This window comes from Nelumbo nucifera, chromosome 4, assembly GCF_055504915.1.
Source record: "Nelumbo nucifera cultivar China Antique chromosome 4, China Antique-T2T, whole genome shotgun sequence".
Taxonomy (NCBI): Eukaryota; Viridiplantae; Streptophyta; class Magnoliopsida; order Proteales; family Nelumbonaceae; genus Nelumbo; species Nelumbo nucifera.
In genome coordinates this window covers 9406966-9420160 of record NC_142652.1, presented here as the reverse complement: position 1 = coordinate 9420160, position 13195 = coordinate 9406966, and the positions used below count along the sequence as shown (strand labels likewise).

General features: G+C 42.5%; 1 protein-coding gene across 1 annotated transcript in view; it reads left to right on the top strand.

Annotated features, from left to right (window-relative positions):
* RST1 (ARM repeat superfamily protein) overlaps positions 1–13195 on the top strand; it is a 63174-nt gene that overhangs the window by 31658 nt on the left and 18321 nt on the right. Inside the window, exons 12-15 of the mRNA XM_010250308.3 lie at positions 10498–10570; positions 11539–11701; positions 11817–11947; positions 12048–12139. Of these exons, the coding sequence (XP_010248610.1) occupies positions 10498–10570; positions 11539–11701; positions 11817–11947; positions 12048–12139 (459 nt within the window). The remainder of the gene's footprint in view (positions 1–10497; positions 10571–11538; positions 11702–11816; positions 11948–12047; positions 12140–13195) is intronic.

Below are 13195 nucleotides of genomic sequence, written 5' to 3'. Positions count from 1 at the left end.
AACTTGAGCTTGATGGTACAATCTTAATCCAACGGAGTGAGATTGCTAGGGCCTTTGTAAATCACTTCAAATTTATTTTTAGAAGACCCCTAAATGACAAACTAAGGCTAGAAGGCTTGGATTAGCCTAAGCTCCTTGAAGACTTGAAGGTCTGGTTTGAAAGGAGGTTTGACATGGAAGAAGTATGGGAAGCAATATTCTCTATGGATAGATCTAAAGCACATGGTCCTGATGGTTTCACGATGGCTTTTAGATTGTTGGGAGATACTTAAGGATGATATCCAAAAGGTTTTCCTTGAATTCTTTGAAAGAGTAGTGATTGATTCGGGATTAAATTCTACATTCATTGCTTTAATTCCAAAACAGATAGGAACTTGTCACCCTAGAGAGTTTAGACCAATTACTTTGGTAAATAGTTTATATAAAATCATTACTAAGGTGCTATCTGGGGAATTAGAGAGGTGCTTCCCACAATCATCTCCCATAATCAAGGAGCTCTTGTTAAGAGCAAACAAATAGTGGATCAGATCTTAATTTCAAATGAGAGTGTGGGCGATTTAAAAAGATCTGGAAAGAAGGGGTTGGCTTGCAAATTGGATCTTGAAAAGGCATATGACTTAGTGGATTGGTCTTTTTTGTTGGAAGTGTTCAAATCCTTTGGTTTCATGCAGAAATGGTGTAAATGGGTGAAAGGATGTATTGAGACATGCTAGTATTCTATTTTGGTGAATGGTAAGGTGGTGGACCACTTTCCAGCTACTAGAGGCATTAGGCAAGGGGACCCCCTCTCCCCCTTCCTATTCATCTTGATTGATGAAGTGTTGGGGAGGCTTATTGAGAGGGCTGAATCTAGGAGCTTGGTGAGATGATGGAGAGTAGGAAGGGATAGGATTCTAGTTACCCATTTACAGTTTGCAGACGATACCATCTTGTTCTATAGAGGGGAGGAGATCAATTGGGTCCGCAACTTGAAATTGGTGATTTATGTGTTTGAACAAATGACTAATCTTAAAGTCAATTTTGATAAGAGTTGTGTGGTTGGAATCAACTTGAGTGATAGAGAAGTGGAAGAAATGGCCCAAGTTATGGGTTGTGCGATTGCTCAGTGGCCGTTGACCTATTTGGGGCTACCCCTTGGGGATAATCTGAGTAAAAGGAGCTTTTGGAACCCGATGGTTGATAGATTCACCAAGAGATTAGCCTCGTGGAAGAAGAACTACCTATCCCTAGGTGGAAGGATTATGTTGATTAAATTGACTTTGGCTAATTTGCCTATATATTTTTTGTTAGTGTTTAAGATTCCTAAGGGAGTATGTAGGAGTTTGGAGAAATTAATGAGGGATTTCCTTTGGGAACCTAGGGAGGAAAAGAGAGACCACAAAGTTAGGTGGGAGGTAGTTACTAAAACCAAGAGTGTAGGTGGGTTAGGTTTGGGCAACTTACAAAAGAAGAATGAGGCTTTATTGGGGAAATGGTTATGGAGGTTGATTGATAAAATAAAAATGGTTATGGAGGTTGACTGTGGAAAGGGATAAGCTGTGGGCTAACGTAATCTTGAGTATACATGGGCAAGCAATTGAAGGTTGGGATGCAAGAGTATCAACTAGGGTTACAAGAGCTTCTCGTTGGAAATCCATTCATGCCATTCTTCCGTCCGTCCTTCCACACATCAGGCAATCTTTGCTCCGAAAACCTTGTGAAATTTTGGGTGCATGTTTGAGTGGGAAACATACATTTGAAAGAGCAATTCCCTTCTTTGTATTCCTTCTCCAGGTTTAAAAATGAGCTTGTTTCCACCTTCCTAGCCCATTCTAACTTGATTTCTGCTTTGGATTGGAACTTGGGCTTTAGAAGGGCTCTTAGAGACTCGGAATTGAGCAGTGTTTCTGATTTACTTGAAAAATCCTTGATGAGGTGGTTCTGGATCCCTCTAGGAGGGATAGCAGAATTTGGATCCCTTCCCCCTCTGGTGTCTTTTCTTCCTTCTTTAGAGAGTTAGTTATACCCTCAACCAATAATGAACAACCTTTCCCAGTTTTGGAAGTTTGGGGTAAGCCAATTCTCCCAGAATAGGTGCTTTTTGTTTGGAAGCTTTCTTAGAAAAGTGTTAACACTTGCAATTTACTCCAAAAGAAAATGCCTAATTGGTGTTTGTCCCCACACTGGTGCGTCCTTTGTAAGGATAATGGTTAGAGCTGCTTTCATTTATAAATCTCCTGCTCTTTTGTCTCTGATATATGGAGTTGGTTTAATGAGTTACCGCTCACCTCGGAAGCCCCTTCGAGGGTGGTTTAACCTCCTGAAACAGAAGATGGGAGGGAAAGGGGAAAGGTAGGAAGAAAATGACTCAAAGAGAGATGAAAGGGATATTCATTTACGCCACTTATTACATGATCACGACCTTATATAGCTAGCCTACATGTATGCAATCATGGAGAGAATATCTTCTGGTGGCAGTGTAACTAACTCTGGGAGGCTCTGCCGCGTGTCACGCTAGCCTCTATGTCTTCTAGTGAAATGCTGTTCGGTGGTGGCCTTCTCCACTCCTATAGTTGGGTTCAGAGGGAGTGTTTGGGTCCCAACAATTCCTCCCCCCTTAGCATTGACCTTGCCCTCAAGGTCTAGGTTTGGAAACCTCTCATTCAGCCTAAGATAAGGTTCCCAAGTGGCATCATCTGGAGGAAGCCCAGCCCATTCTACCTTGGCTTCTGGCACAACCTGACCACCTCGTTGAACCCAACGGAAATCCACAATTCTGATAGGCTCCGTGTCAATGTCCCCTTCTTCAGTGAATTGGGGTAAGTTGGGTGAGACAGGTGTATGATTTCCCACCCGCCTTCTTAAGAAGTGAGATGTGAAACACTGGATGAAGCTTTGAGGTTGCAGGGAGGTCCAACCGATAAGCAACAAGGTCCACTCTCTCCAGAACCTTATAAGGCCTATAATACTTGGGTGCTAGCTTGTGCCAAGCCCGTCTTACTACTGAGATCTGGCGGTAAGGTTGGAGCTTAAGGTAAACGAAGTCAGCCACCTGAAATTCTAACGGGCGGTGGTGAGTGTCATAGCGGGCCTTTATTCGCTGTTGGGCTTTTGTCAAGTTGGACTTAAGCAATCTAAGAATCTTGTCTCTCGCAAGTAGATGGGTCTCTACTTTTGCCACCTTGGATGATCCATATTCATAAGGTAATATGGAGGAGGTTCTCTGCTATAAAGAGCTTTGAAGGGTGTCATTCCAACAGCCAGCTGAAAAGTCGAATTGTACCAGTATTCTGCCCACGGAAGCCAGTGAGCCCACTGTCGAGGTCCCATATGAAACGTCTAAGGTAGGCTTCCAAGCAACGATTAAGAACTTCAGTTTGCCCATCAGTCTGCGGGTGATAACTCGTGGAGGGGTGCAGTTGGGTTCCTTGCAACCGAAAATATTCCTTCCAGAATGAACTCAGGAAAGCAGGGTCTCGATCTGAGACAATGGATCTTGGGGTTCCATGCAACTTGGCGACGTCCCGGATGAAGATGTCAGCCACCATTGCTGCGGTGTAAGGGTGAGGTAATGTAGAGAAATGGCTGTACTTGGTGAGACGGTCAACCACTACCATGATAACCTCCTTTCCTGCAAAACGAGGAAGACTCGTGATGAAGTCCATGGAAAGGTCTTCCCACACTTGATTTGGAATCTTGAGAGGTTGTAGAAGGCCAGTGGGAGACTGTGACGACTATTTCTGTTGTTGGAAGGTTTGGCATTCGAATACATATTGTAATACATCCTTACGCATTCCTACCCAATGATAGTGGCTGCTGAGCCTCTTTAGGGTCTATAGCACCCCTGAGTGCCCTCCCAAGGCGGAGTCATGAAACAACCTTAGCAGTTCAGCTTTGTGGGCCGAATTCTAGGCAACAACAAACCGACCCCTAAAGAAAAGATCAAGCCCCACAACTTGGTAACCAACAACTTGTGAAGGGTCTCGCCTCCACTTATCTCTAATGACCTGCAACTGCGGATCAGACTTGGCTTCTTGCCGTATAGCTTCAAACAAAGGGAAGCTGGGCTAAGAGCAGGTCAGATGGGCAAACTCTTCTACTCGTGACAAGGCATCAACTACTCTGTTTGCGGGCCCTGGCTTATATTCTATGAGGTAGTCAAAGCCCATCAGTTTACTAAGCCTATTTTGCTGCTCTGGCGTGTGCACCCTTTGCTCTGCTATGTACTTCAAACTTTGTTGGTCTGTCCTAATAACAAATTGGCGTCCCAATAGGTATGCACACCACTTTTGCACTGCCATTACCACAACCATCATTTCTTTGACATAAGTGGACTGACTTTGGTGAGCTGCTGAGAGAGCCTTGCTGAAATAAGCAATGGTCTGCCCTTTCTGCATCAAGACGGCCCCTACTCCTACACCTGACGCATCACATTCTATTTCAAAGGGCTGAGAGAAGTCTGGAAGAGTGAGGACTGGAGGGCTGAAAACTGTTGTCTTCAAGTCTTCAAAAGCCTATTGGGCTTTATCAGTCCAACTAAAGGAATCCTTCTTTAATAGACGTGTTAGAGGGGCGACCATAAGCCCATACCCCTTAATGAAGCGCCTATAATATCCGGTAAGCCCAAGAAAGCCCTGCATAGCCTTTACAGTAGTGGGCTTGGGCCACTTCTGGATGGCGTCTACCTTTTCTGGGTCTGCCATGACCCGACCTGCTGCAACTACATGGCCTAAGTATTGAATTTGTCCTTGTCCAAAGGAACACTTTGTCATTTTGGCATGTAACTGGTGCCCCTTTAGAGTTGTGAGGGTGAGTTTCAGATGTTCCATACGTGTGTCCCAATTCCTGTTGTACACTAGAATATCATTGAAAAACACCAGAATAAATCGCCTTAGAAATGGCCTGAAGATGTCATTCATGAGGGCCTGAAAGGTGGAGGGGGCGTTTGTGAGTCCAAAAGGCATAACCAAAAACTCATAATGGCCATCGTGGGTCCTGAAGGCCGTCTTGTGGATGTCAGCCTGGTGGACCCAAATCTAATGATACCCGGACCGCAGATCTAATTTGGAGAACACTCGTGCCTCTCCTAACTCATCCAGTAGTTCGTCAATGAGGGGTATAGGAAACTTGTCCTTCACAGTAATCTGATTCAAGGCCCGGTAATCTACGCAAAAGTGCCAACTACCATTCTTCTTCTTTACTAAGAGTACAGGAGATGAAAAAGGGCTGGTGCTGGTCTGTACATGCCCTTTTTCCAATAGTTCTCTCACTGTCTTCTCAATCAACTTCTGAAAGTAAGAGTATCTATATGGCCTCACAATGGCCGGGTTAGAACCGGGTAAGAGAGGTATCTGATGATCACGAGCCCGGGGTGGAGGTAATTGGTTCGGCTCCTTGAATACATCGCCAAACTGATCGAGTATCAATCGTAAGGCCTTGTGTTGGGCTTCTGTGGGGTGAACACAGCCATGGTTGTCCAGAATTGGGACTGTGGGCCGAATTCCTAAGTGCATAAATATGGGTTGACCAGCATCCTTGGAGGCCCGTATCATGGAGGCTAGTGTCACTTTGTGGACTAGGGGGCCGCACCCGTTGTAAATGACAAGACTGGCCATCTTGGTGAAAATCCATTGTCATTTTGGTCCAATCACATAGAGCAGGGCCCAAGCTACGCAACCAATGAACCCCCAAAATAATATCAGCCCTCGAGAAATCCAATGTGTGGAGATCCACCCCAAAATTATGGCCCTGTATGAGGATTTTTTCCTTCTTACATACACCATTACACGACATTTGACTCCCATTAGCCACATGGATTGAAAAGAGGAGTGGGTTGTATGGTCATACCTAGCTGCTTAGCCAAACGGCAAGTGATTAATTCAGGGTAGAGCCATTTTCAATCAAAATCATCACGGTCCGGCCCACCAATCTTCCTTCTACTCGCATGGACTGAAGAGAGTTGAGGCCCATGAGGGCGTGTAAGGAGATCTCGGCCCCGTCAGGTTCTGGTCCGTCTGGAATAAGTTCACAGTCATTTTAGTGCTCTGGGTTTGTCTCTTTCGTCTCTTCCTCTGTCTGTAGGAGAAACACCCGCTGGACCCGGCATTTATGGCCCTGTCCAAACTTATCATCACAGTTATAACAAAGGCCTTTCTTGCGTCGGGCTTGCATCTCAGCCCATGAGAGACGTTTGAAGGGCATAGTAGGCCGGGGCAATATGGGCTTCTGATGATCCCCAGCCGGTTTCATGGGCTGCTGATCGACCCGTGGAGGAGTCCTAAAATTCGGGTAGGTCGGTTTGCTAGCTCTACAAAGGTTGTCGATTCTTTCTTCTTGCAGGCGAGCCAATCCCACCGCAGCCATGACAGTCGCTGGACGAAGAGCCCTCACCTCTAGACGGATATCCTCTCTGAGACCTCCCACAAAACATCCTACTAAGGCTTTCTCCGGCCAGCCGTGTACCTTGGTCACCATCCGCTCGAACTCGAGCTGGTACTCTGCTACCGTTCCAGTCTGCTTCAACCGGGTGATCAGCTCGTCGTAGTCCTCGAATGCCGTCGGCCCAAAGCGGATGCACAAAGCTTTGGTGAACTTCGCCCAAGTTACCTGGGGATGATTCCGGCGATACCACTGGAGCCATAGAATCGCATCTCCTTCTAGATGAATGGAAGCAATGGAGACACGCTGGTGTGCGGGAGTTTCGTGGTATTCGAAATATCTTTCTGCTCGGAAGATCCAAGGAATGGGATCTCCACCGGAATAGTTGGGAAAGTTGATCTTAGTGACTTTTCCAGTAGGGTAATCCCCTGTTCTTTGGCTACTGGAAGCAGAGGCTTTCACTCCTGCTAGGTGATTGGTCTCGCCGGACTGTTGCTGAGAGACGAAGCTGGAGACGACCACTTTGAGTTCCTTGAGTTCGTTCAACACCTGGTGAAATCCAACCTCAAGCTGGTCGATTCTTTCATCCATGGTAGTGGAATGTGTCTGTGGCATCGTGAAGCCTGGGATTTGGATAGCCTGGCTCTGATACCAATCTGATGAGTTACCGCTCACCTCGGAAGCCCCTTCGAGGGTGGCTTAACCTCTTGAAACAAAAGATGGGAGGGAAAGGGGAAAGGTAGGAAGAAAATGACTTAGAGAGAGAGATGAAAGGGATATTCATTCACACCACTTATTACATGATCAGGGCCTTATATAGCTGGCCTACATGTATGCAATCATGGAGAGAATATCTTCTGGTGGCAGTGTAACTAACTCTTGGAGGCTCTGCCGCGTGTCACGCTATCTTCTCTGTCTTCTAGTGAAATGCTGCTTGGTGGTGGCCTTCTCCACTCCTATAGTTGGGTTCGGAGGGAGTGTTTGGGTCCCAACATGGTTTCTCTCTTTATTTGGTTGCAGGTGGACCCCCCCACCAAATGTGCAGAGCTTGTTTAACTCCATTTCTGTTAGTGGGTCAAAGAGGAGAGGCAAAATACTTTGGAGATGTGTTAGAGCCTTTATTTGTTGGACTGTTCGGGAGGAAAGAAACCAAAGAATTTTCTATGAAAAAGAAAGAAGTAAGGAGGTCATCATAGAAACCATAACTGTTAAGGTGGTTCAGTGGGTCAAGACTATGAAGCTCTTTGAGGGGTTTACAGCAGTAGATATTATTAAGAATTGGAAAGATGTAGCCTATTCAATTCCTCTTAAAGTTGTCACTAATCCAGGTTGGTCCCCTCTGGCTGGTGGGTTCACCAAATTGAATTTTGATGGTAGCAGTGATGGAAACCCAAGGCCATCAGGTATTGGAGGAGTTTTCAAGGATGAGGGTGGACGAACTATTGCATTATTTTTGGGCCCATTGGAATTGGGGATTCCTAGGAGCTGAAAACTTGGCAGTTTTCGAAGGGGTAAAGAGAGCAAGAGATTTGAATACAAAATATCTGATGGTGGAGGATGACTCGATGTTGGTTATTGGCTGGTTGCAGAATGAAGAGATGGGATTCTGGAAATTTTTAAATGAGAAAAAGAAATTTAAATGGCTGACTAAAGGCATGGAAATTAAGTTTCAATGGATTAAGAGAAGTGCAAACTCCTTTGCTGACTCACTTGCCAAACAAGAGGTGGGAAGAGATAGTCTTTTTTGGGCATTGTTGTAATATGAATATCATTCTCAGGGAGGGTTAAGAGATTTTACCCCTCTCCTTTCTATTGCACTTTATGCTATCATTATAAAATTCTGTTAACTATCCAACAAAAAATCCTTCTTCCTCTCTCTTTTGTTTTACTTCTAAGAAAGGAAATAGAGAGAAATAAACCATCTACGACCAGGTGCTTTTATTTGGTTGATTATGGTCCCTCTATCAACTCAAGACAGGTTAGGGTTTAAACCATTTACAGTCTTATTCCCAATGGCCGATTATGGTTCCCTTCAAATGAAAATGAAGAACAGAGAGATAAAAACCATCTAAAGTCAAATAGTCAATTTGACTAATGATGGTTCCCTTTTCATATACAAAATCCTGAAGAGTAATGCTGTCTACAGTCAGAATTTTGTTTGATTGACTACAGCTTGTTGTGAAGAAAGGAGTGAGAAGGAAATCTTCTTTGTAATAAAAAGAGAAGAAAGAGAGAAATGTATTGTTGTGGATTTCCTCAATTGTATTTTTTTTTTCTTTCTCATTTTTGTACACTTGAAGTATGTAAAAGAAATGCAAATGAAAAGTTCTTTTTAAGTACTCTATTATTTTTTTCTTTTGTTCTATGCATTCATTTCTCTAAGTCAGAATCAAAGGTGTTCTTTACTTTATTGTAGAGATGTAATTAAGGGGAACAATCCATATGATTCCTTGAATTGTCCTTACCCCAAAAAGTAAGAACTCAATCACTTGATTGAGTGAATTATATTGCATGAGAATTTCTTAAAATTTTCATACCAACAGCTAGATACTGTGATTGTGAAGCCTTTTTGCTATAGTTAGAGGCCTTTACTAGAGTAGATTTTATGCCATGGGAGGGGCTGTCCATAACAGTATGTCTCTACATATGTTCTGCTTGTATTCATTTCTTGCTATATAGTTTACAATCAATATGTTTACCTTTTCTCAAACCAAAAAGAGGAATCCCACAGACACACCTCTAAACCCCACTGGTGGGGATGGCAATTTTCAACCCAACCCGCTGAACCCACCAAACCCACCATTTATAGCCCACTGATTTACGTAGTGGATTGTAGATGGGTTGAATCATGAATGACCCATTGAGTAAAGTTAAATGGGTTGGGTTGGGTTGGGGATACGCATTCAACCCTAAAATAAAACCAGTTTCCTATTTAGGTGGTGGGTCAATGATTTAATTGTCAAAGTCAAATGAGTCTAACGGTAATGTAATAATTAAATAATAAAAATAGATAAAATACAAAAAAATCAGAGAACTTATAAAAAAAGCAGCAATACTATGGACAGCTTGGGAGGAAAGAAATTCAACAATATTTGAAAAAAGAGAAAGGAGCAAGGAAGCCTTGGTAGAAATCATAACCTTAAGAGTGTCACAATGGGCAAAAAATTTGTAACTGTTTTCAAACTTTAAGGTTGAAGACTTTTTTAGGGCCTGGGCTGTCATTGCTGCTTCATCTTCTAGAAAACAGAAACCTGCTGAGATGTGGTCACCCCCATTATGCGGCTGGAAGAAACTGAATTTTGATGGGTGTTGTCTGGGTAACCCGGGCCCCTCAGGCATATGAGAGGTAATTAGGGATGAGGAAGGAAACATTATAGCCTTATATTCCGGGCCTGCTGAACAGGGTGATGTGGCAAGAGCAGAACTGTTAGCTGCAGTATACAGGGTTGAGAAGGCAAAGGAGTTCAGCATTGATAGTCTAGTCATTGAGGGTGATTCGAAAACTGTTGTGAAGTGGCTGAAGAAAGGGGAGGGGGTGACATGGCACCTGAGGAATGATTTCAGGCGATTTAAATGGTTATCAAAGGATATGACTATCAGAGTTAAGTGGGTGAGAAGAACTGCCAACAGCTTGGCAGATGGTCTAGCTAAGCAAGGGGTACAAAGAACTCAATTGTAATATCTGGGTTGAGTCAGCTTTTCTATAACTGTGTTTTTCTTCTTTTTAGGCAACTGGATTAAGTCTAGTTTCAATGAGTTTGTTGCAAAATGGTTTAATTTGTAATTTGCAATATGAAACAGGTAAATTATTTTCAGGATGATTTTTTAATGTTTTTTTCTTAAATTTTATGAGTCTTTGTTCCACCTTCCAGAGAAGCAAATCAAGCTGCGGATTGGTTGGTGCATCAAGTTCTTTCTTCTTCTCCTAACCCTTTTTCTTTAATATCTTTTCTCTTCCCAGAGCTTTATTGTATATTTGTTTGAGTGTTTTTTGGGGTCGAGCTACCCCCCATCTTGTGTAGCTCCTCCTTATCTTACCAAAAAAAAGTTTCTTTTTTTTTTCCCTTTTTTTCCTTGTTTTTTCTGCATAAGAAAGACTGATGTCATAGTCCACTAATACCTTCTTTTTTCCTCTCCCAGATTTCTATACTGCATGGGATGTTGTTGCAAAGCATGTATTGGACTACATGGAAGACCCAATTGTTGCAAATGGGTATGAATGGATTAAGTGATTTCATCAATATGCTTTTAGGGATATTCTTGTCACTTTGTGGTGGAGCCTTCTATAGTTTTAATGTTGTTCAGCATCAACATTTATATACTCACACCAGGGAAGATGTAAAGACTGGTGCTGTGTATCTAGTACCCAAAGCACCCCTGCAAGCTAATACCTAGATATATTTATATGGTTGGCTTTTATGCATCAGACATGATATGTACTTGATATGACACCAGATACTCCATGGATGCATGTTGTAACTTCATGTTCACAATGATACATATCTGTGTCCTGTATTTCAGGAAATGGAGACTTATATCCCCATTTCCCATATTGGTGTTGATGTCCATGTATGCATCTGTCAATTGTAGTCTGAAAGAGGTTAGCAGAATCACTATAGGATGACAGTGTTATCCTAGAGGGAAGATCCCCCACTGTACCATCAGCCATGGACCAGGTGTCCCTATTACATATCCATCTAATTATGATCTGTTAATGACTCTGGAAGAAAAATCCTCTGTTCTAATTTCTAGGTCATACCTCTCTAACCCTTCTCATGGTTATATCATCTACCAAGGAATTGGTTAATTGAGGAATCCATTTGAGTGACACATTCGCTCTGAATGTCAATGATCTAGCCTCCTTAATGAAGTTGAAAAGGAGCAATGGACTAGGTGGTTTACCACACATCCATCCAACCCATGATCTGTTAGATCACCTTATGTTCAACCTCAACCGTCTTGAAACCTAAAGAGAACATCAATCCTATATCCTTGTAGTTGTCCCTCCCCAGACCCCACAGTGGTGGGAGCCTCATGCACTGGGCTGCCCTTTTTTAGCTATGATTACTATTCATCATGTTTTTCCCCATATATCATGAATGAAGCATAAATAAAATTTGGGCATTTTCATTCTTTTTTTTTTTTCTTAAAATGCTGCCCTTTTTATCTACTTATGTGCAGTTTATGCATTCTTCTGAGATGGGGTGCAATGGATGTGGAAGCATATTCAGAAGCTTCAAGAAGTGTTTTGCAGATTCTGTGGGAAGTTGGAAATCTTAGACAGGCTGGCTATAGGTGGATTAAGGCACGGGTCTCTGCCTTTGAGTCATTGGCCTATTATGAGGTAAAATTCTTGGTTGCTGCTCATGTGTTTCTTTTTTTTTTAATTCACTTTTTTCCCCTTTGAATTTCTCTCATGTCGTCCCTTCTTACACCTGCAATGTACACTATTTTCCCAGGTAGATTATATTCAGAAAAACATTCCTGATTTTAAGAAAAGGAACGTGGAGTTGCTCATTTCTGAAGACAATCCTGATGTACTCCAGGCCATGGAGGGCTTTGAAGTCAAGATTATGACATTTGAGCACATGTTAGGAATGTGTATTATTTTATTGTTTTTTGTTTGCTCCACATTCTTAAGGATATGATTGAGGTGAGGATGCTCATTACCTCTACTCATCTGGTTTCAGCACTCGACGCCGACTGTTAAAGGAAAAAAGAAGTACAGGGAATAAAATTGAAAAGTTGCTTGACGTCATTCCTCAGGTCGTTTTTACTAAAGGTATTAAGGAACCTTCTTGGAACTTGCATAATCTTGGTGATTTTCTCTGAAAGAAATGCATCTACTTCTGAAATTTTGAATTTCTAATTGAACGAGTGTTTTTGACATAAGATAGATGGTAGGCCTTTGGTTTCTAGTAAGGGAAGGCAATAGTTTTATCACCCCTTTCAAGAGATTGCTAATTGTTTCGTTAATCACTTTAAAGAGGTTTACAAGAGACAAGAGGGCACTAGGTATAGCCTGGTAGGCTTAGATTGGCCAAGCTTGGACCCTGAAATGGCACATTGGTTGGAAAGGGATTTTGAGTTGGAAGAAGTAGGGGTTGCGGTGTTCTCAATGAATAGATCTAAAGCTCCAGGGCCAGATGGTTTCACTATGGCTTTTTATCAAGATTGTTGGGATATTATCAAGTTAGATCTATGGGCACTCTTTGAGGAGTTTGCCGAGGAACATTTCATTAGCCCAGGGATTAATTCCACATTCTTAACTTTGATACCTAAAAAGGGAGATGCTATTCAACCAAGAGATTTCAGACCTATCAGTTTGGTGACTAGTATCTATAAGATAGTGGCCAAAGTAATTTCCTTGAGGTTAAAAATAGTTTTGTCCTCTCTAATAAGTTAATCACAAGGGGCTTTCATCCAAGATAGACAAATCATTGATCAAGTCCTAATAGCTAATGAGTGTGTGGAGGATTTTAAGAGAAGGGGAATGAAAGGTTTCATTTGTAAATTGGATATGGAGAAAGCGTGTGATTTAGTAGATTGATCATTTTTGATGGAAATCTTGAGGAATGTTGGGTTTGGAGATAGGTGGTGTGGGTGGATTGAAGGTTGTTTGACAACTGCTCATTATTCAGTGCTAGTTAATGGATTGGTTAGAGATTTCTTTTCAGCTACTAGAGGTTTGTGACAAGGGGATCCCTCTCTCCCTTCCTCTTTACCTTGATAGCAGATGTTTTTAGCAGACGTATCTTGAGAGCAGGCATGATGGATTTGATTAGAGGATGGAGGGTTGGAAGAGAGGGCGTTTTTGGTAACACACTTACAGTTTGCA